At 34.9% G+C, this 24,859-nt stretch overlaps 1 protein-coding gene across 6 annotated transcripts in view; it reads left to right on the top strand.

Annotated features, from left to right (window-relative positions):
- The window catches only part of LOC129746565 (transcription factor collier), a 141,759-nt gene that overhangs the window by 10,256 nt on the left and 106,644 nt on the right, over positions 1-24,859 (top strand). For all 6 annotated transcript variants that reach the window (XM_055740266.1, XM_055740264.1, XM_055740263.1 and 3 more), the window contains exons 2-3: positions 17,469-17,622; positions 17,749-17,812. In XM_055740266.1, coding sequence (XP_055596241.1) covers positions 17,469-17,622; positions 17,749-17,812 — 218 coding nt within the window. The remainder of the gene's footprint in view (positions 1-17,468; positions 17,623-17,748; positions 17,813-24,859) is intronic.

The following is a 24,859-nucleotide window of genomic DNA, read 5'->3' as shown; positions in this document are numbered from 1 at the left end:
AAGCCATTCCGTCTTTTTCCACCGGAAGGCCAAACCAAAACAAACAATCATAAGAGCAGCCTTAAAAATCTGCGCTATTTAAGCCAATTCCATCCACCGGAAGGTGTAATCAATGCAAACAATCAGCAGCAGCCTTTAAAATCTGCGCTTCCTTAGCCAATTCCGTCTTTTTTTCCCCGGAAGGGTAAATCTAAGAAACAACCAGCAGCAGCAGCCTTAAAAATATGCGCTTCATGAGCCATTTCGTCTTTTTCCACCGGAACGCCAGACCAAAACAAACCATCAGCAGAAGCCGCCTCAAAAATATGCGCTTCCTAAGTCAAACGGTTCTTTTCCACCGGAAGGCCAAATCAAAATCATCAGCAGAAGCCTTAACAGTCTGCGCTTCCCTAGCCAATTCCGTCTTTTTTCCACCGGAAGGCCAAACCAAACAAAAAATCAGCAGCAACAGCCTTAAAAATTAGCTCTTCTTAAGCCATTCCGTCTTTTTCCACTGGAAGGTCAAATCAAAACAAAGAATCGTCAAAAGCTGCCTTAAAATATGCGCTTCTTAAACCTTTCCGTCTTTTTCAACCGGAAGGCGAAATCAAAACAAACATTCAGGAGCAACAGTCTCAAAAATATGCGCTTCCTAAGCCAATTCCGTTTTGCCAACGGAAGGTCAAACCAAAACAAACAATCAGCAGAATCTGCCTTAAAATCTGCGCTTCCTAAGCCAATTCGTCGAAATCAAAACGAACAATCAGGAGCAACAGTCTTTAAAATCTGCGGTTTTAAGCGAATTCTGTCTTTTTCCATTGGATTACCAAACCAAAACAAACTATTAACAAATGTTGCCTTAAAAATTTTCGCTTCCTAATCCAATTCGTCCTTTTCCACTGGAAGGAAAAAAACAAAACAAACAATCACCAGCAACAGTCTTAAAAATCTGCGCCGTTTAAGCCAATTTTGTATTTTCCACTGGAAGGCCAAACCAAACAAACAACCAGAACCTGCCTCAAAAATCTGTGTTTCATAAGCCATCTTCGTATTTTTTCACCTGAAGGAAAAATCAAAACAAACAATCAGAAGCAACAGAAGAAACAAAACAAACATCCAGTAGGAACTGTTAAAAAAATCTGCGCTTCATAAGTCATTTTGTCTTTTTCCACCAGAAGGCTAAACCGAAACAAACAATCAGCAGTGGCTACCTTAAACATTCACTTCGCACTGGAAGGCGAATTCAAAATAAACAATCAGCAGCAACAGCCTTATAAATCTGTGGTTCCCAAGCCAATTTCGTCATTTTCCACCGGAAGGTCAAACCAAAACAAACAATCAGCAGAAGCTGCCTGAAAAATCTGCGCTTCATAAGCCAATCCATCCTTTTCCACTGGAAGGCGAAATCAAAACAAACAGCCATTTTAAGCCATTCCGTTTTTTCCCACCGAAGGCCCAACCAAAACAAACAATCAGCAGAAGCTGCCTTAAAAATCTTCGTTTCTTCCGGCTTACGTCTTTTTCCACCGGAAGGCGAAATCTTAAGAAACAATCATAGCAGCAACCTTAACATTCTGCGCTTCTTAGCCCCTCCGTCTTACTTACCGGAGGAACAAACAATCAAAGCAGCAATCTAACAATCTGGCTTACGTCTTTTCCACCGGAAGGCGAAATCAAAACAAGCAATTATAGCAGCAGCCTTAAAAATCAGCGCTTTTTCCATCCTCTCCGTCTTATTAACCGGAGGAAAAAAAATTGAAGCAGCTATAATACTCAACTCAGAAACTCACTCAGACATGTCTATCACTCACAAGAAACGATCAATGACTGACTTTGTTTTGTTTGTTTTGCCAAGTTAACAAACGTTGCCATAGAAATTTATTCTATTTTATCTCATCGCTACAATTTGAAACATGTTTAGAACAATATCCGAAATTTTTACGTGTATCTTCAAGCTTGAGCACCAGAAAATCGATCAAAAAGTTCATAATTTCTTCAGATGCTGCGATGTGCGATTTATTTATTTGGGCCTTTCGGAAACACGTCTGAATTTATGCTAAACTGATCAAGGTCAAGATTTTCTACGCTGGGCAGAAAATTTGAACGCCTGTGAAAAGGCAATACAAGTTATTTGGATGAAACAAGAAACCCACAGTTCGTTTATCAAATCTGAAACCATTAAATAAATTAGCTGGTAATGAAACTTTGTATTCTAAATCAGCGAAAGCAAATGATCATAATAAACTAAAGATAACGTTCGCAATGCCTTTGTCGAAAGCGAGGTGATGACGAAAATAACTGGCTTATTTGCTGATTCATTTCCCAAGCTCATGATAATGGCTCCGACTCGAGTTGAAGGTCCAAATTCCAGTCGAAATGAGAAGAACCATAATGCATAACTATCATCCCCATTCGATGGTTCTCAAAGCCCATGATGTATGTAGATCGGATAGCTAACAATTCACTGGAACATGTCCGATTCCATATCAACCGATTAACATTTCACCACGCCACACCATGGCATCAGCCAGCCAGTCAGCCAGCTGGAAGCTGAAAGCGGAAGTCGTCATCAGTTTTCCAACACCGAACATCACCGGTATCGTTGTTTGGCAGATGAGTGGAAAACGAAACCACAACCATATCGCTTCGGGTAACGGATACAAGCTCACCGCAAAGCCCATAATCATGTGGTTTTAAATTCAATTCATTTAATGTTTATAAGGCTGGAAGCTGTGGCATTTCCCCATAAACAGACATTAATCTACCTTTGGAGCCACAAACAACATCAACACTACGAACAAGGATCATCATGTTGAAAAGGGATGTTGTCTCAATCGAATGTTTCCTATCATGCAGTGGTTCAGTTGAGCTTCTCCACATCACATTTCCTAAACCGAAGACCCGACTGATAGGAGCTAATGATGCTTGAAATCAATTGACCACCTCCGGCCGATCGATGATGATGAGCCAAGATTATGCCGCACGAGCTACACAGAATAATTTATTCAATGGACCTCGTCTTGTTCTGTGTCCATTCCGATTATCTATTCAGGGCCCATTAACGCTTATCAACCCACACCGATCCGGGCCAAAATCATCCCCCCTTACCCGGTTCCGTCGGACGAATCGAAACAAAGGCCCAAAAAGGAAAAACGCACACGCACCTATTCAACAGTTTAACCCGGAAAGATGGCCGGCACGGCACAACGACCAGCAACGAAATCGTATTCATTAAACCTGTTGAGACGATTTTCGTCGAATCGTCATCACGGCCAGTTAGTCGCCGGATCACCAATCCCCCACCTTTCGCCCACTTAAATAGCTGCTCCGGAAAATCCGTATAATTATGATTACGCCAGCCTGGCCGCCCAGGACACACGATACGAATGTGTCAACTCGAGAAGTTCTGTCTCCTGTTTTTGTTAGGTGTTTTTTTCGTGCAAGCTTTGGGTGGGACGCGAAAATATATTGGGAGACAGCTAATCGAGGGATCACGCAACAACGACTTACCTCTACCCAGAGTCCATTCGTTATGTCGACCATCTCTAATTAGGTTCTAATTATCATGTCTGTTCGGTAATTTCAGTATTTGATTGTGATCGGAGCTAGTGTTTTCGTGGCAAAAGTTAACTCATATTGGAAAAAAGTATTTGAGTACTTGACTGAAGAATATGATATCAACACTGGATGAGTTTGAAAATCTGATTTGAAGTTCACTGATTGAGACATTTGAAATTCCATGACGATAAAATATCTGCATGAAGCAGTATGAACGGAAAAATGCCAAGCCAGTATTTTTTACTTATCCATAGAGTCAAAATTAAATAAATTGTAAGACTGGCGATTGCTTATCCGTCAACGATCGACAATTAGCGTATTGAACTATCGTGAGTTACATAAAAGTCCACAATAAATTTCTTTACAATTATTTTAATAAAAACGTATTATTCAGTATTCTCAAGCTTCAGGTGGTTGCTCAGAAGTTGAAAAAAATATATAATAACTCACAGTTAAACTATTCAGAATTTTCTTCGACTTACATCTAATTTAAACTTTTAAGAAAAACACATCTTCTAGCTGAGCTTAGCTCAGCTTGATTGACTACTCACATCCACCATTCATAATCCACATTTCATAATCACAATTGAACAAATTTTCCACGATTGGTTGGTAAATGGGCGATGGAATCGAAAAGTTATTCTTTCTCTCCTTATGAAAACTTAGCTGCGGGCTTCCTTTTTCCATGAAGATTCTACCGGGAAATCGACCGTATTAAAGATAACAGGTTCCTGGCCTAGAACATCCAACCACAAGACTGCATTTCCTTACAATAGTACTTTACATTTAATTTTATGCCGAAAATGGATATGACAAATTATAATTTTGACACGAGATGAAATTTGTTTTCGTTTATTTTTTTTCCAACGCCTGCTGATTAATTGCTTTAAGGGGGGGGTAGGGTCTAACACTTTCAAAAAATCGATTTTTTTATTTTTTTATTTTCTTTTTGTAAAACATTTCAAGAATGTTGTGTCAAATTTTCAAGTCAATTGAAGCAAAACTGTAGAAGTTATAGGCCTTTATCTTCTCCTATCTAATACTGCAAGAAAGCAAGAGCAGAAACTTTAAACGCGTTTTTCTCGAAAGCACATTTTTAAAGTCCGTGGACACCGTCATTTGAAAACTACTTATCCGATTCTTTTCAAATTTGGAACATATTTTCTACATATAAAATACCAGACCCCAACGTTTTTCTTTTTTGATTTTTTTACTTTGGGGAGATTTTAGAGGTGAAAAATGGCGGATTTTTAAGTGAAAAATCGTAGTTTTTACTTCAAACAGCCACAAAAATTTCATAAAAATATTTTTAAGTTGAATAAAAACGTTGGGGTCCAGAAAAACATCTATTAAAAATATTTTGCTCTGATTTTTTGACTTCAGATGATTCTGTGCTGAGATACAGTGTCCACCGCAAATCCTGTTTTCTAAAAGGCATCCTCGAAAATGCTCCGTCACCGGCTCATTTTTCAATATTTTTCTACGAAAAAATTACTAAATGTTCTTTTAACAATGCTTTGTATAATGCAAGAAATTTGAATACATTTGTTTGAATGATAGCTCTAGAAAAAAATCGTGAAAATGGTGTTTTTTTATACCCGTTAGACCCTACCCCCCCCTTAAGAAAAACACAAAATTTTATCTATAAACTTATGCATGCAAAAAATAATTTATTCTGAACAATAAAAAAGAGAAAGTGTCCTACAAACTTTTTTTTGTATTTGATATGAGCTTAACCCAATCTTTAGACCATGAAATTCTGAATTCTAAATAAAATTTGACTTTCTTTTTGAATAACTATTCAAATTTTCTCGTCTCGGTGTCTTTTTCAATATTCAAATATGCACTTTAGACTACCCCAAATTTGTATGGGAAATTTAAAACCTGTGAAATGTTTTGCGCTGCAGGCTAAAATTGATCCTAGGCCTACTACAAGATCTCATGTCAAATTTGGGTCAGATCGAATCATGGGAGCCTCAACGAGCCTGAAGTTTTTATGGTATTTTGAAACATTTTTTTCGGGAGAAACATGAAAAACCAGTTTTTCGTCAATAACCCAAAGCCTAAATAATGACAAATATTTCATCCAAAGACTGCATTTCGATTAGAGTTAAGATAAAAAAAAGTAATCAGGCTTAATGATGCGGTAATATGTTCGACCGCCTCGACTCATTGACGGTGATGGATTCCACCCTCAAAAAAGTTAGTTTTTGGAGTCTAATAACTTTTCATCTTAACTCTTATCGAAATGCAGTCTTCGGATGAAATACTGGTCAAAATAAGGCTATCAGAAAAACCGTATACAAAATAAATTGGCCAAAGGGGACCAAAGTTATTGATGAAAAACTGGGTTTCCATGTTTCTCCCAAAAAAAAAAATATTTTAAAATCCCAAACAAACTTCAGGCTTCCATTTGGCATGAAATCTTTTACAAGGCCCAAAGGGTGATACGGTCAAAATTTGGTCAAGGGAAAACGCGTGTAAATCGGTGAAATCGTTTATTTTAAAAATCAAATTAAATTGCTTTTTCAAGTTAATTAGTATAAAATTCAGGAAAAATATTCAGTTAGGCTTCCGTTTTTCCAAATCCGAATTGCCGGGCCTTACGCTTAACCTCTGCCATCAGATTTTTTACAGCCACCTTGTCCACCTTCTTCGCCGCAGAAAGCCAGTGTGCCTTGAACTGCTGTTCGTCCTTAGCAGTATTTTTGGTCTTCTTTAGGTTCCTCTTGACAAAAGCCCAGTATTTCTCAATTGGGTGGAGCTCTGGCGTGTTGGGAGGGTTCTTGTCCTTGAGAACCACCTGCACGTTGTTGGCGGCGTACCACTCCATGGCCTTTTTACCGTAATGGCAAGATGCCAAATCCAGCCAAACCAGTACGGAACAACCGTGTTTCTTCAGGAAAGGCAGCAGACGTTTATTCAAATACTCTTTCACGTAAATTTTTTGGTTGACAGTCTCGGAAGCTCTGAAAATGCTGCTTTTCAAGCCACAGGTACAGAAGGCTTGCCAAACCAGATATTTCTTCGTGAACTTTGACAGTTTCATGTGCTTGAAAATATCTTCTACCTTTCCCCTTCCTTTTGCCGTATAAAACTCCTGTCCCGGAAGCTGCTTGTAGTCGGCTTTGACGTAGGATTCGTCGTCCATTACCACGCAGTCAAACTTCGTCAGCATCGTCGTGTACAGCCTCCGGGATCGCGCTTTGGCCGTCGTATTTTGTTTATCATCGCGATTTAGAGTAAGTCGATAGTCCGGCTCGTTTTTGGCTCGATGCACGATTGTAGACGATACCCCCAGCTTATTTGCGGCATCTCGGAGAGAGAGGTTAGGGTTTCGCTTGAAACTACCGGCAACTCTTTGTCGTCACAGCGGCTTCCGGTTTTCGATTTCCCCCCGATCCAGACTTCCTGGCTGTCAACAAACGTTCCCCAAACACTTTAATTACATTTGAAACGGTTGATTTGGCAACTTTTTGCGATTTTGCCAGCTTTTCGTGCGAGTAGCTTGGATTTTCGCGATGCGCGAGCAAAATTTTGATATGCTGCTCTTCTTCCTTGGACGGCATTTTGACAACTGAAGAGTGAATTCCAAAATCAAAATAGGAGCAACATTCTACACACACACACCTTCAAAATGAGGGGTGTTCAGGTTTTTTAAATGCAAAATTGAAAGAAATACGTCAAGTTGATATTGACCAAATTTTGACCGTATCACCCTTTATATTGAGAGTGAGGTACAGCGTAGTGTATCAGAGAGTTGGATTTTAAGTTACTTAAAGTTACTTTGCTACATCTGGAAAAGTCAGAAAACAACATCATCGGACTGATACCTAAGCCCCCAAGTATGTAGACCTTTACAAAATTGTAGTAATTCAAACTCGGAAAAAAGTTTCAAATTAAATACGTGAAACATTCGATTACATTGGTTCAAATTAGTTTAACCATGAAAACATGTCCACTGTCGTCGAACATATTGAAGCCATGTTTTCAGCTGATTACTAATTTGGCTAGGACAACGGTTGCTGATCACTAACATTGTAGCCGTAGCATTCAGTCTACAATATGTTTACAGTTCTCCCTGCCACATGGTTTCTCATAGCCCGGAAACAGATACAAATTTGCACCTTCATCCACACCCTTCCTCGGTATCAAAATCGCCTAAGGTCATCCATCATAAGCCCCAGCTTCAGTTAGTTACATATAGTATGTACAAAACCCGATTGCTGCAAATGGCTTCCATTGCACTGTGTTGAAACAGGAGCTCCCTCAACAGACCATATATGCACATTAAAATGCAAAGCAGTACAAATTTATTCCGAAACGTATTGCTATAAAATTTCATCGAAATATCGATAATTTCCTTGCGGCGCCGGATGCATAAATTCGGGGGCAACACCGAACGGGCTGAGTCGATCGTCGCCTATCTATCGGTCGGTCAGCAGATGGAATGTTGGCCGGAATGCTGTTGCCGGTGGAATGGAATGTTGGCCACCAACACTAGGTTTTTGGCCCGGGATGGACAGTTGAACCAGAGGAGACAAGACCGGGACACAGACAGACAGTTCCATATTTGTGTCGATTGTATACGACCGGTTGATAGCAAAACGCAGCTTCAGGGTGCCAAATAACGACTTTGGTCCATGCGGTTTGCATGGTTCCGATAGAACAGGACAGTGTGACAGTGGCAGAGGCATCGGGAAGACCCCTGCTCCGAGTTTTGGAATTATGGCGGCAATAAACAAAATATGCTTTGGTCAAACGCACCGGTCCTACTCATTTTATTCCATTCTGTTTCGTTCCGTTGTTGTCATATGCGGGGACAAGATTCGCACAATTGTGTCCTACTCCCTTACCGGTCATTGGGATTTTCTGCAAGTGCCCGGTGTCAATCGGATTCGGAACACAGCATCTGCCCTCGTTCTTTCTGTACTGGAAAACCGCCCCAATGTGAGTCAGCCAGATTGGGTGCTTACGTTCGAATTTAATTGGTTACTAATCAAATTTATTGTTTGATAAATTGCGAGAAGTTGTTTCGATTTCTGTTGCTAATGCTCGATTCAGAAAATCCAAGAACCTTTCGGATCAATAATGCATACAAGGGGCATCCAAAAGTATCTAAATCTGGTAACATCGTCCACAAACCCCATCCCAAAGTTAACCAAGTATAGATCCAAATTGCTAGGGCTAGAAATAACCAACCGAAAGAAAAACACAAAATGTCATAAAGCATTCCAAGTGTTGTTGGGTAAATAACAACAAAACAACACCCTTTCGATGTCCTCCGATCCTGTGACGGGGTAAAAGGGTGAATAATTCAATTACATCAATTCTCTGGGAGGTTGCTGCCCTTGGAAGGAAGAATCAATCTTCGGGGAGCGGTTTCTGTCTGGACGACGACGACGCACGGAGGTCGGAGAAGAGAAGTTGCAAGATCAATGCATCAATGTATGACGGAAAGGGTTCAATGCCTAATAGCTCATCGGGGGGCTGTTGGCTGCTGCTCGAAGAAATCAATTGCACTCCAACCCAATGCACAAGGAGAATAAATTACTTATCGGGCCCAGAATTGAGTCACATCCACCGGACTCAATTTCTTGTAAGGATGATTTTCTGGACTTGAACATCAAACAGTGTCAAACAGACCGATTTTCATGAAACTTATTGGTCAGATTTTTGATTGAAACTTATTTTTGTTGGTTCAAGTCCTTTGATTAAAGTTTTTTAACAAATGGAACAAAGTTGGGCTTAAGTTACGACCCTATGGTACGCCTTTGAAACATTTCAATTATTCTGTTCCCTGTCCCAAAACTATTCAATCCGCTGAAAATTAAACCACTTTCAATATCAGTGACAAGACCAGTGAAATTGATAAACCAAGTTCCATCAATAATCTAGTGGATCAGTCATGTTTTAATTAGCACTTTCGGAAACAAACGCAATTTTAACACTGGCAACCGAGCAGCAGCCACAGTCTCGCACAAGTGGCGTTTAATTTTCCCGGACCGCACAAATCATTGCAAATCAAATCAACCGGGGTCGCCTCCGAAATCGCGTAAATTATCTCGCTAATTTTGTGAGCCCTCTCTCGACAACTGTATAGCACAATAATCACAAACGCATCACTTTTGAGTGGTCCCGGTGTGTGTGGAGACCAAACTTGCCACCCGGGAGGGCCATAGCTAATTATCGGTTCCGGAATGTAGATATACACACAAACATCGTAATGGGCACGCTCTCTCTAACCAGCTAGCCCAAACAGCCACCTGTCAATCGGTGGCTCAATTAATGTCGCGAAACGCATATCAAAACCAACCTTAACTGAATTATGTCTTTATTTGGCGCTATAGTGTTCTGCCTAGAAGTGATGTTGATGGCGCGAGTAGTTTAAACATACTCAATATCATCAGATACAGATAGAAAAATGCATATGGGAATTTAGCTGAGCAAAATATAGCATAGAAAGTTCAAAATGGTAGTTTTACCTAAAATCTTACAAAATGTCGGCATTTGATTACAAAACTCAACCCGAATTCCGGGCAAATCCAATCCCTTCAATCCATCCATTCAAGGAAAATCTAGAAAAAAAACAATGAAGAATTCCCGTGGTGATTGTGCAAAATTATTTTTACCATGTCTTTTTGCATCGTAAATATCTCAAACACAAGCTAACTTTAAAATCTGAAGAAAATAGGCAAGATAGTCCTTTTCATAACCAACACAACGCTGCCTAAATTAGCTATCACCATAATCGATCATGGTAATGAAAAAAAAATCGCCTAGATCAGGAATCGAACTCGAGTCCTCTGAGCTACCTCTCCGACACCTTACCTTAACTAAATAGTGCTCTGTTCGCCCGAGTCAACAAGTTATAGAAAAATCGCGTTTTAAAATTGATTATAGTGAAAAATCAAAATTTTAATGAGGATGAAAATTGGGGAACAATGTGTAAATCATGTTACAGTGCATACATCACAGATCAAGATGATTTAACGATAATAAGAGCTTATTTTGCGGTGCTCAAAAATTAAAATATTTTTGGAGGTACAAAACTAATCCTCATGAAAATTTATTCAAGAAAAAACGTACTTTTGAAGAAAAGTGGAGTGCTTACTATGCCCCGGGCGCTCGTTATGCCCTTATCTCCCCTATGGAAAAATTATATTTTGTACCCACAAATCAACATTATTTTTGTTTCTTCTGTGGAACTGAGCCTGCGAATGCTTTCTGTGGTTCAATTGACATCACTGCTGGTTGAAAGAAAAAAAAATTAAATTGGCACAAAAACCATCAGGCTAGGTTCCACACAAGAAACAAAACTGATGTTGATTTTTTATTTTGCCTTACGAACCTAAAAGTCAAATTTACTCATGTAATTCCCTTCTTGAAAATTCTTCAAAAAATCATTGATGAGTTTTGATTCAAAACCAAGGGGATGAGAAATAAAAAACTTAAAAAAATTAACTCCCCCCCCCCCATTTGAAAGCAATTTAAAATATGTATTTTAAAACAACTTAATAAAATGCAGTATCGGAATGCAGAGTGGCAATTTAAGTTGGGTTTGAAAGTCCAAAATAAACTGGCACGTGTACAAGGATCCAAAACTGAATAGCATTAGAAAAATTTAATTTGGTATTAAGATTTTTATCAAATAACAACACCAGAAACGATTAGTTTGAAAAATGAGCATTTTACTATTTCCGGTATTTTAGTTACAATTTTTTCGTTTGCAAAATTTGGTCTTTTTTTGCAAAAACTTTATTTTTAAAACATTGTGTCTATTCAAGAAAATAATGAAGAGAAACGAGATCATCGCTGATGTGGGGCATGCTTATCGTACTTGTTTTTATTTTAAGTTTTGAGAGAAAAACTCACTGATCTGTTGATTTGCCCAAATGTTGGTAATTACAGTCTTATTTGAGAAATTGATTCTATTTCTCCTGTATAAATTGATCGTATGGTTAAACCATCAAAATATATTAAATATGCACAAAAAATAATCTTTAATATTACTGAAATATACAAGGCCGGAAAAATATGAAATTCTTCTTTTGCAATTCGCCTCTTGGGTATTGCCAGAAAAACTAGATGGGAAAAATAAATGAAGTTTAAAAAAATAATGCAAAAATAAACCAATAAACTGGAACCAACAGAACAAAACCTTTTTTGCAATCAAATTGTATACAATCAATCCACCATAAACAGAATCGATAAATCGAGTTGATTTAGTTAAAAAAAAATAATGAAAACACGAAGATGAAAGCAAAAAACAATCCCATCTTCCCAGCTTTTGGAATTGTATGAATATGCTAATAAATGATCAATTTTCTCATTAAATTCTTCAAACTTCAAACTTCGGAAATTCCGGAAATTTCAAAGGGAAAGGGGGAGGGGGACAAAAGAAGGATTTGATATTTGTACCGGCCTAAACTAATTAAAAAAAAACAAATATTGTTGGTACCTTCATTATTTTTCTCTCTACATTTTCAAACATATTTTTTTTTAATTTTTTGGCAAAATTCTCAAAATACAAGCATTCTTGAAATAGCATTTATTTATGACTTCTAAGAAATCTTGAATTTAACTAATTTTTAAAAATCATTTAAAACGATTGGAAATTATGGAAACTTAAAAAAAGGCGATCTGTTCTTTTTTTTCATACAAAAATTATTGTTAATTCGTGACTTTATAAAACACGGCCAGCAAACATTTTTGTAGCTATATTATAATGCTGTTTTTATATACGTTCCATGTATTTTATTAAGAGACGAGCCAGCCCGAGGCTGAAGGTCTCTATAATAAAGAAAAAAAATGTATATTATAGAAGGATCGTATGAAAGTTGAAAAAACAGTTTTTCGACACCTTATACGTACCTATCGGAAGAATGCAAGAGAGCGCAAAATTTCTCTTTATAGCCTTCAAATTGTTGCCAGCGACAATATTTTCCAGATCTCTCATTGGTCAATATTACCCAATTCCCATCTGAGTTTAGCCATCTGAATGCACTGCTGGTTGCAGACAGAACATGACGATGATTTTTTCACTAGAAACCCGCGCGCGATCAAAATTATTACAAAATTTACAAAAATGGCGGACTTTCTATCATATCTGATTTAAACTGACTTCAGACGACATTTTATACGATCTTTTGATTATGCAGTTGGAATTGCGAATCGCAACACCTTTGTAAACGTGAAACTTAAGTTATCATTTTTGATACAATTTCATGTTTGTTGGATAGATGCGAAATTTCACTGCTTTCAAGGGCATTAAAAATTACACTAATTTTGCGTTTTCTGACAACTTATTCGTACTTATCGAAAGAATGCAATGGATCCCTAGATATGGTCTCATTTTTAGGCAACTGTTTATACTACTGGTCGTAGAGAGAACAAGACGATAATTTTCTCTCTTGAATCCCGCGCCGAAGTAAAATATGAAAACAATCATTTCCAAAAAATTCAAACATTGCGGAATTCCTATCCTATCCAATTCCAACCGACTTCAGACGACTGTTCAGTTGGAAGTGCGATTTTTAATATCTTTATTAACGACTTGGGATATCATTTATCATTCGATTTCATGTTTGCTGGGAGGATAACAGGGATGAAAATGTTTAGAATTGACGACGCCAGATACTACTTACCAAGGAGTAATTGAATAAAAAGGTGGTCTCAATTTGGCAAAAAGGAGACGAGGGTTGGATCAAGATGTCAAGAAGGTCAAGATATTGCCCAGACACTCATTCACCTATTCTACGGTTTATGATTCTATGTGAAAAGATTAAACCGATACCAAGTCGTTCGTCTCAAGCGTGTACGCGAGTCAGTCAGTCAGTCGGCGAGCGAGTCAAGTAGTGTGTGTAGTTCCCTCGGCTGATCGTGTCGTGACCCAGGGGCTTTTCAGTGCAGCTTCCGAGCATCTAAGCTCCTGATATGCCTGCAGATTTGGCGACCGTGATAGGTAATTTCTTGTAAACCTCGAAAAAACATAAAATTAAAAATAAATCATTCAAAGGTAAACAAAGTCGATCAACGATTCACGTTGACTAAATTTTCATCATACTTGCTTAAAAATCATGCAGTTTATTAATTACCCAGTACGAAAAAATTTGGAACATAATGAGTAAATTATGTGATATGCTAATTGTGAAAAGAATCCAAAAAAGGAAAACGTAGTGTCGCTTATTCTATTTAAAAGGCTAGTTTTTAGTGCAAATGAGCGGGTTATGAAATAATGTCGAAACTGGAACTGATGAGTAAAACAATAAATTTAGTATAATTTAGATGTGGTTGAGAAGACAACAAGAAATAAGAATAAAACTGAAATATAAGGCGAGTTGCTAGGACAGCTTGAAAATGTTCACAATTTCAAGCGGGTTGAGAGGACAGCTTGAAATAAGAAGGCAAGTTTTGAGGACAGCCTGAACGTAACGATACAAATTCCAAGCGAGTTGAAAAGCCAGCTTGAAATTGAAAGGCCTGAAAGTATCCATATGATAATCAAGCAAGTTAAGAGGACAGTTTGTGGTATTATAGAAATTCAAACCGAGTCGAGAAAACAGCTGAAATTTAAAAAAGTGGGTTAGGAGGACAGCTTGAGGTAGAATTTAACTTTGACAGCTTAAAATTAAAAAAAAAAATGGATTGATGCCTAAGATAATATTCAACTTTGAAACGAGTTGAAACCAACATATAAACACTGGCTTTTTTTCAATTCTCTTTGTTGGTTTTTTTAAACACCTGGCATCCCTGGACCTTCTTTTTCGTAAACATTTTAGTCAACTGTAAAAACTGAAATGTGACTGAACGAGCGATTTGGCATTTGAAACCACCTTATTAAATTCTGTATGCTTCTTACTATTATTTCACAGCTAAAAATTTATATAGTGAAAATTCATTCAAAATTCAATAGTTTTACAAAAATTAGAATCGTATGTTTTGCCATGTTTCTGATGTTGAACACACAGGGATGAGTTACATCATTCTAAAAATTCCCCAAACAAACTCACTCCTTCGACAGCATTAAAAGATGTCATCTATCGATAGAAGAACCAGCAGTCGACCGATAGAGCTCGACCTGTACGCATTCTGGAGCCTGTTTCGTTACGTTCACCGTGGTGTAGTTGGCTAACGCGCCGTTGTACTGAAGCGCAAATTGCGGGATCAAGTCCTGTCGGTGAGCCGTTGTATCTTTTTTGAAAAAATCATGTTATTTGCGGCATTTGTTATTTCTTTCATTGAGATCTCATATTTCTCTTATACTTTCCATCACCTTTGAAAATGTGGCAAATTTCGTGCTTTTTCAAATTTAAAAGGAATTATTATTTGATTCGAAAAAATCCAAAATTACTAAAAAAAATCATCTGCCGCCTAGTTTTGTTCGATATGAGCTAAGAAATTGAATATCTTGCCTACTTAAAGGCGTTTTATCTATAAGATTATAAAAACGAGTAATTTAAAAAGCTAAATTTTGGATAAGTTTAGCAATAACAAATGATATATTGCCAAAGTTTGGTTATTTTATTTAAAATACTATGAAAATGTTACTAAACATTTGATGCTTCGATTATTTTAATCGAATATAAATATTGGTTTTAAGTATACCAGTTTTAACACAATTTTAAATTTTGGAATCGGTCAAAACGGTGTGATAGCAAATTTAAAACGGATACACTTTTATTGCAGACACTCAATAATTGAGGAGAAAAAACTCATTTCATTAGATAAATTGAATAAGTTTTGAGTTTCACACAATCTTACGTCATAAAATTCTATTTTTTTTTTTTAAAGAACCGTCATTTTAACTATTCTACCAGGATTTTATTAACTTAAAATCCAAAATGACTACACAGCGAAAAGAAGGTTTATTGTAACAAAAAAAATAACATTTTTCTTTTCAAAATGGATTCCTTCTGGGGTGCTGATTTTTTTACTTTACCAACTCTTGTTTTCTGGATACCTTTTGAAAATAGGCAAAAATTCATAAAACGAATGTGTGCACTTGTTTGGGCGCACTAATCAGATTGGCAAACTTGCTACCTACTTTTACGATTTTTTTGAGTCAAATTTTCATGATTATCAGTATGTTATGTTGATAGCAGCCAGGGGAGGAAAACTTGAACACTTAGGATCGTTTTTGTATCGTTTTTTTACAACCATTGATCGAACAATTATTATCTATCAGTTTCAGAAACTTCAACGAAATTTGAGCGAATTAATACGCATGAACCTGCAAGAATTACCAAAACAAAACCTAATCAAATAATTGTTAAATAACAAACAGGTGCTTTTCAGCATTAAAAAGTTTTATTGAAAATCACTCTATAAGAAAGTAAAATTTGAACCTTTGCACTGGTCGGTTGATTGATGATATAAATTTGACGTTTGAAGATTTTTTTCCTTTTTTTATTCAGTCTTTAACCCCGTAGACAGCAGATGGCTATTTTAGTCAGAAATTCAAAGGAATTGTTTTTTCTAAATTTATGTAACGTATAAATGGGTTGAAGCGGGAAAAAAGCATTCAAATAATATCCAAAAAGAAATAATATCCAAATCGGTCTGTCGTATTTTTTTAAATCCTGTTCCAAATTCGCATGAATTTGGAACAAAGGCGTATAACGGTTGAGAATTTTGAAAACGATTACTGTGCTAAAACATTGTTGATTGTTTTATTTCTAACCACCCCTTTTGATGGATATGGTGCATACAAATTCGTTGATCTCTAAAAGTCAACTTTTTTTTTTATTTCAAAGTACAAAAAATTAAAAAAAGGTTAATTCTATAGTCTGTTTATTAATCGCTAAAAATATAGAGCTGAGTTTTTAGAGTACCTTAACCTTCCTCAATACGGTCATTGCTTTGGATCCCATTTGGAATCCAAAACGGGAACAGAGACTCAACGCTGATTTCACGCAACCAGTGCCGGTCATATCTTATCGACTAGAAAATTTCAACTAACTGCAAACCAAAACCAGAACCCCTTCCGGGCCGAGTTGTATTTTAAATGTCTATCGATGACGTCATAGCCGCGCCGCCACTGAATCGCCGTCACTCGATGACCTTGAGGGCTGCGTATTCTGGAATACTTATCTGAGAAGTTCAGAATTCGTTAGCCGCTTCCAGCAAATCCAGATGACCCGATCCGATGATTGCGGTCTCGTATTTACCGGAGCCATATCTTAAACGAACCTATAATTGCGACGACGGAACCGATAAAAGCGACCCATTCGATTCGTTTCATCGTATAGGAAACTAACAGAACTCAAACCTCTAAGTGCATTCGACAATTCGGGAACCGTTTAGTTTTCGCATCGGAATGTATAAAGTTCTAGCAGTTGACAATTCATGAATTTAATATGGCTACCACAAGCACAGAGCACACGGGACGGCACGGTTTATTGAGAGGGAACGACCGCTGTTTCGCACCACGGAGAAACGGTTTTTGCCTAATCGATTCCGTCGTCGTTGTTCGGGGGCTTTACGTTTGGCAGCAGAAAGTTGGATGGCCCCACAGCTGTGTGTCACGCCAACTTCCCCCAGGGGAGTTCCTCTTTTCCGGAGTGTCACCGGTTTCGTTTCGGCGTCGTTTTCGCATTCATTCAATGCTGGAACCGACCAAGAATAGGACCTACTTCATGTTTTTAGCCGGTGGCAGATATAGATGCTATGATTAGTGTTGTTATTATTGTTAGTTGATGGTCGCTGGTTCGGCAATAATTCGCTACCAGTTGCCTTGCTACTTTTCGGCTGAAAATAGATCTGTTACAATTTTGCCGGCAACTGTTCTTAGTTTTCTGAAAAATTTTGGGTCTTTTATTTAAGGAACGATAGGTCAGAAATATTCGGCTAATTTTATCTCAGAGTTTTAAATACCATATTGCTCTTATAATAATTTACATCTTTCTCCGCTTCCATCACTCTCATTTCAGTTTGGGCATCGGTCGGGCTCACTTCGAGAAGCAGCCGCCGAGCAATCTGCGGAAGTCGAACTTCTTCCACTTCGTGGTGGCGCTGTACGACCGGGCGGGACAACCGATCGAAATCGAACGGACCGCCTTCATCGGGTTCATCGAGAAGGATCAGGTGGGTTTCGTTGAATTTATTAATTTTTATTTTACATAAACAATTTATGATACCGGTAACTTCTAGAAACCTTCTCAGCATGTTTGATTCTATAATTTAACTTTTTTTTGTTTACTTCCATTTCAGGATACTGATGTGCAGAAAACTAACAACGGCATCCAGTATAGGCTACAGCTGTTATATTCAAATGGTAGGTATTTTTTCTTATTTTTGGAATATTTGAAAACCCTGACCCTGGAAAATACCCAAGAGGGGATCCGATGAATCTAATTTTCAATTATGATGCTAAATGACTTCAAAATGCAAAAAACGTCAAGATCTGGTGTTACAAAAAATGTCAAATATTATCTTCAAAAATCACTCAAGGGGAGACCAAAGGAAAACGGGAAAATCGGAATTTTAATGTTGATGCCAAATGACTTGAAAATGCGTGTAACGTCTAAATCTGCTATTTCTCGAAAAAAAAAATGCCTAAAATCGGCATTCTGGAACTTAGTGTGTTTTCCGAAACATGGCTCAGTCCCAAAAAGTCGATTCTGGCAAAAAAATATTGAGATAGATTAACAGATCTTGACGTTTCAAGAATTTTTAAGTCATTTGGAATCATCATCAAAATTTTTCCGATTTTCTTTGGTCCCCCCATACCTGATTTTTGAAATTTGGAACTTAATTTTTGACAATATTTTTTTTTGGTAATACCAGATTTTGACGATTTATGCATTTTTAAGTCATTTGGAATCAAAACTGAAAGTTCGATTTATCGGATTCCCCCCTTTGGTGATAATTGAGGATCAATTGAAATTTTCCAATACAAAAACAGATCAATTTTCGGGTAAATAAAAGTTTATGGAACTAAAAATTCGAAATTTATCAGACTTTAACCCTTTAAAGCAGGAAGAATCTTAAAATATTTCAAACATTTTTCATAAAATAAAATTGTTGACTTGTAACTACATTGCAGTGGTCCAAAAGGGCAAAACGTGGAACTATTTTCCAAGTGCTTTTCTCTTTCATTTGAGCTTTAAAATATCTTCAGAACATTTTTGCTCTTTCAAACATGCTTCATACTTTGAAGCATCAAAAATTTTTTAAAGTCTACAAGGAAAAATTGATTTCCGTGAAATGCAGAATTCTGCCTTATGGCAGTTGGAAATAATTTTTCTTTGAAAACACGCACGTGTAGACACTTGGTTCAAGCTTCAATTTATTAGTCATGAAAATCCACTGGCACGTTTTTTGCAATAAACGCTCTTGAAGTTGGTAAAATATGAAACTTAAAGTTGCGATAAGTTAACAAGGAAACATCGTAGAATGTTAAAATCTTCTTCAAAACGTGTGATTTGAATGTCTCAGCAAATGTTAAGAACATATTATTCATGTAAATCCTCATCTAATAATAGTTAAGCCTAAAAATTATTTTAAAGACTCTTTTAAATAACTTTCAAGATAAAACTTCTAAAACTCTGCTCTGAACAGAGATAGAGTTTTGATGTTTTCAATTAAGTTTCATATTATTGCGTATTCTACAACTTTGTAGAAGAAAAGAAAGCTGTGTCTATTAAAATAAAAAAAAAGTTAAAAATTTCAATTTTGTGATAGTAGCTAAGAAAAAAGGCGCTAAGAAAAAAGTACAATTTTTTGCCCTTTTGGACCACTGTGCATTGGAATATTCAAATTTCTTAAATTGAAAACAATCAAAAAGGTAAACGAAAGATACATCAAAAACAAAATGAATAAATCTTAAATTGTTAAAATGTGAATTTATTGAATTGACATTAAACATGAAAAACTAAAAGCCTTTTTAATTTTTTTAAATTGAAAACATAAATGTTAAATAGAGAAGAAAAAACGAAACATTTCAAAATAATTTACTCAGAATAATATTAGAAAAGAAAGATTTAACAAAAAAAGTTGAGTCAAAAAGGAATTTATAAAATGAGAAACCCAAACGGGTAACCTGAAATGCTTGGAATAAAATTCCACCAACCCAAAATATTTAAAAAAATATCCAACGATTTTAAAAACAAATATTTACTGAGCAGAACCAGCAATTTAAAATAAAATTCTTGAAATACTATTTTGATGATATCCCAATTAAGCTTTTTATCATTATCAAATTTTCTCAATTTCTTACTTCTAATGATTCTGATTTTCTCATAAACTAGGTAGTTATTATTTTTTAACATTCCCAATTTTCCCCTTTTTTATTATATCCCATTGTATTAATTTTCCAATTTTCCGTTCCTCAATTTGTATTTTTTTCATTTTTTCTATTCTCATTTTCTCATTTGCACATTTTCTCATTTTTAAATTTTTCAAATTTTTCTCATTTTTGACATTTTTCTCATTTTTCTTATATTTCTCACTATCCCCTTTTTCCCCGTTTTCTCATTTCTCTCATTTTTCGCATTTTTCTCATTTTTCTTATTTTTCGCATTTTTCTCATTATTCTCATTTTTGACAATTTTCTCAATTTCTCAATTTTTTAATTTTCCTCATTTTGTCATTTTTGTCATTTTTGTCATTTTTGCCATTTTTGTCATTTTTGTCATTTTTGTCATTTTTGTCATTTTTGTCATTTTTGTCATTTTTGTCATTTTTGTCATTTTTGTCATTTTTGTCATTTTTGTCATTTTTGTCATTTTTGTCATTTTTGTCATTTTTGTCATTTTTGTCATTTTTGTCATTTTTGTCATTTTTGTCATTTTTGTCATTTTTGTCATTTTTGTCATTTTTGTCATTTTTGTCATTTTTGTCATTTTTGTCATTTTTGCCATTTTTGTCATTTTTGTCATTTTTTCTCATTTTTCTCATTATTCTCCTTTTTCTCATTTTTCTCTTTTTCCTAATGTTTCTCATTTTTCTGATTTCTCTCATTTTCTTATCGCTCTCAACTTTCTTATTTTTCTCATTTTTCTCATTTTTCTCATTTTTGTTTTTTCTCTTCTCTTTTTGTCTTATTTTTCTCATTTTTGTCATTTATCGAATTTTTCTCATTCTTCTCATTTATCTCCATTTTCTCATTTTTCACATTTTGCTCATTTCTCTAATTTTTCTCACTTCTGACATTTTTCTCTTTTTTCTTACTTTAGACATTTTTCTCAATTTTCCCATTTTTCCCAATTTTCTCATTTTTTCTTATTTTTCTCAATTTTCTTATATTTTCCAATTTTCTCATTTTTCTCATTTTTCTCATTTATCTCATCATTTCTAATTTTTCTCGATTTTCTCCAATTTCGTAATTTCCTCTTTTTTCAATTTTGCGTTTTTTTTTCATTTTTCTCATTTTTTTTCATTTTTCTTATTTTTTTTAGTTTTTCTCAATTATCTCATTTTTCTCATTGATCTTATTTTTCTTATTTTTTTTCTCTTTTTCCCCATTTTTCTCATTTTTTTAATTTTTATCATTTTACTCATTTTTCTCATTTTTACATTTTGCTCATTTCTCACATCTTTCTAATTTTTCTCATTTTTCACATCTTTCTTATTTAATTTTTTGCAATTTTCTCATTTTTCTCGTTTCCTCTTTTTTACCATTTTTCTCAATCAAAAAATTTGTCAAATTGACGGGTTTAACTCCTATCAAAAAAGAAACAAAAAATTGTCAAATTTTCCTCTTTTTTTAAATTTTTCTCATTTTTCTCATTTTTCCATTTTCTCAATCTTATCATTTTCTTTTTTTTTATTATTTTCAATTTTTTCTCATTTTTGACTTTTTTTCAATTTTCTCAATTTTTGCATTTTCTGCAAATTTTTCATTTATCTCGTTTCTCTCATTTTTCTCATTTGTCTTATTTTTCTAATTTTTTCATTTTTCTTATTTTTTTCATTCTTCTTATTTTTTTAATATTCTCAATTTTTTCATTTTTCTCATTGTTTTTTTTCTTATTTTTCCCTTTTTTCTCTTTTTCTCCATTTTTCTCATTTTTTTAATTTTTATCATTTTACTCATTTTTCTCATTTTCACATTTTACTCATTTCTCACATTTTTTTTTTAATTTTTCTCATTTTTCACATTTTTCTTATTTTTTAAATTTTCGCAATTTTTTTCATTTTTCTCGTTTCCTCTTTTTTCCCATTTTTCTCATTAAAAAAATTTGACAAATTGACGGGTTTCACTCCATTTTTTATTTACATAGTAGGTTTCACTCCAATCAAAAAAGAAAAAAAAATTGTCAAATTTTTCTCATCTTTTCAATTATTCTCATTTTTCCATTTTCTCAATTTTATCTTTTTCTTTTTTTTTTAAATTTTCTATTTTTTCTCATTTTTAACATTTGTTTCAATTTTCTCAATTTTTGCAATTTTTGCAATTTTCTCGTTTATCTCGATTCACTCAGTATACTCATTTTACTTATTTTTCTTATTTTCTAATTTTCTCATTTTTCTCATTTTCCTTATTTTTCTCATTTTTCTCATTTTTTTTAATTTTCTCGTTTTTCTCATTTTTTCATTTTCTCATTTTTTTCGTTTTCTCATTTTTCTCAATTTTTCTTATTTTCTCATTCCTCTCATTTCCCATTTTTTATTTCCTCATTTACTCATTTTCACATTTTTCTCATTTTCTCATTTTCTCATTTTCTCATTTTCTCATTTTCTCATTTTCTCATTTTCTCATTTTCTCATTTTCTCATTTTCTCATTTTCTCATTTTCTCATTGTCTCATTTTCTCATTTTCTCATTTTCTCATTTTCTCATTTTCTCATTTTCTCATTTTCTCATTTTCTCATTTTCTCATTTTCTCATTTTCTCATTTTCTCATTTTCTCGTTTTCTCATTTTCTCATTTTCTCATTTTCTCAATTTCTCATTTTCTCATTTTTCTCATTTTCTAATTTTCTCATTTTCTCATTTTCTCATTTTCTGATTTTCTCATTTTCTCATTTTCTCATTTTCTGATTTTCTCATTTTCTGATTTTCTCATTTTCTCATTTTCTCATTTTCTCATTTTCTCATTTTCTCATTTTCTCATTTTCTCATTTTCTCATTTTCTCATTTTCTCATTTTCTCATTTTCTCATTTTCTCATTTTCTCATTTTCACATTTTCTCATTTTCTCATTTTCTCATTTTCTCATTTTCTCATTTTCTCATTTTCTCATTTTCTCATTTTCTCATTTTCTCATTTTCTCATTTTCTCATTTTCTCATTTTCTCATTTTCTCATTTTCTCATTTTCTCATTTTCTCATTTTCTCATTTTCTCATTTTCTCATTTTCTCATTTTCTCATTTTCTCATTTTCTCATTTTCTCATTTTCTCATTTTCTCATTTTCTCATTTTCTCATTTTCTCATTTTCTCATTTTCTCATTTTCTCATTTTCTCATTTTCTCATTTTCTCATTTTCCCATTTTCTCCTTTTTTTTTCTCATTTTCTCATTTTCTCATTTTCTCATTTTCTCATTTTCTCATTTTTTAGTTTTTTCATTTTCCCATTTTCTCATTTTCATTTTTTCATATTTTCATATTTTCTCATTTTCTCATTATCTCATTTTATCTATTTTTTCATTTTATCATTTTATCATTTTCTCATTTTCTCATTTTTTACCTTTTTTGGAATTGAACCTTTTTTTTCTAATTTTGCTCTTTTGTCTTTTTGTTGCAATTTTTTCTCGTTTGTTTTTTATTTTCTTTGAATTCTTTTTCTGTGATTTCTAATTTAAAAATATTCTTCATGAGATTTTATAAAGATTTATCGCTGATTGCAAACTTTTTAAATGCTGAAAAATATCATAGTGATATTATTTAATGCTCTTTGTAAAATTCCTCGATGTGCCCGATTGAGTTATTATTTTAAAGAAGCTTTGGCTCTATGATTTATTCCAAAAATCAGAACCCACTTCATGGGTACGCAACATTCCGGAGCCACACACTTATTTACTGCTATTATTAAACCTTAATTCAAGTCTAGGTAATCGGGCGGTAAAAAATGAACAGAAAGTTTCAAAAACTACTCGGGGTAAATGGTTTGGGAGAGAATCAGTACGTAATTCGGTCCGGTGTGGATTATTCATAAAATTTATGACAGCGAACTTTTGTGTGCAGCATAGGATCATAATCGGAGGGATAGCACGCGGGTTTTTGTTTACCAAACACACACGCACACATGAACTGTGGTCAGTCCACGTGGTGCAAGTCCTTCTGCCGGAAATGGGAAACTGGCAAATGCCGACCATCGATGTTGTTGTCCGATGACCAACAGACGATACTACCCATTGGGGACTTTTTAAAGAGCTATAATTTTCATAATGCACAAAAAAAGAGACCAGACACAACCGAACTGAACGTATGTTTGTGACCCGAAGCAAGATTCGAGGCCGGGGAAGAAAAAAATCAGAAACTGTCTCCAAGGATTCCGCGTTCTAATGAGCAAACTTCCGGATGCAGCTAGTTATGCTTTAGGCTCGTCAAATTCACCGAGGCACTTAAAGCGATTAAAGAAGCTTCCGGATGCAGGCATCGCCTAACAATATGCAAATATGCCATGAATTATGCAATCGCATACCATGTCAAGCTGGTGCAGTCGACATTCAGGCGTTTTTTCTCCAAGCATTTGGAAAGACAAATTTCACAAGCATAGGAGTAAAAAATCTCCTTTTACAAACTAGAGTACAAGCGCAATCTTAATCATGGTGAAACATTACCAGTACTTGGTATGCTAATGTACTTGTAGGTGAGCAGGAAAATGTCCACCAAATAAGTTTATGTTTGAGTTGTCCTGGTTTTACAAGTGTAGGAATGCACACCACGTGGAAAGTGATAGCTGACAGAACATTCCTCTTCAACGCTAAACATTAACATAAATTATGCATGACTAACGGTTGATAATTAAAAACTTTGTCCTCATTTGGGCGAGGAGGATACGAGCAAATTTAACAGGGTTAGTTGAAGTTTCTAGCTAAAGGTGCTGTCTTGAACACAGATTAAAAATTGTTGTCCAAATATTTCATTCGAATGATCTCCGTTTACATTTTTTATTGTAGTCTGCTGTTTGATTTTTTTTTTTTAATTTTATTCGGTGTTGACGCTCTCGATTCTCATCTTCTCATGACTTGCTCCTGAATGTATGCAAACACCACAGCTTTATTGTTCTATGATTTATCAGAAGCCATAGAAGGTTGAATAATCGTTGTTTATCCGAGTGTTTTCTTTTGTTTTCCACTTCTTGGCAAGTTGAGCTAAAAAGTACCGTATAGTTCAATCCGGCTCGAAGGACCACATTAGACAAATAAGATTCCGGA

This window comes from Uranotaenia lowii, chromosome 2, assembly GCF_029784155.1.
Source record: "Uranotaenia lowii strain MFRU-FL chromosome 2, ASM2978415v1, whole genome shotgun sequence".
NCBI lineage: Eukaryota > Metazoa > Arthropoda > Insecta > Diptera > Culicidae > Uranotaenia > Uranotaenia lowii.
Note: the sequence above shows the minus strand (reverse complement) of the source record. Positions and strands in the feature narration are given on the sequence as shown.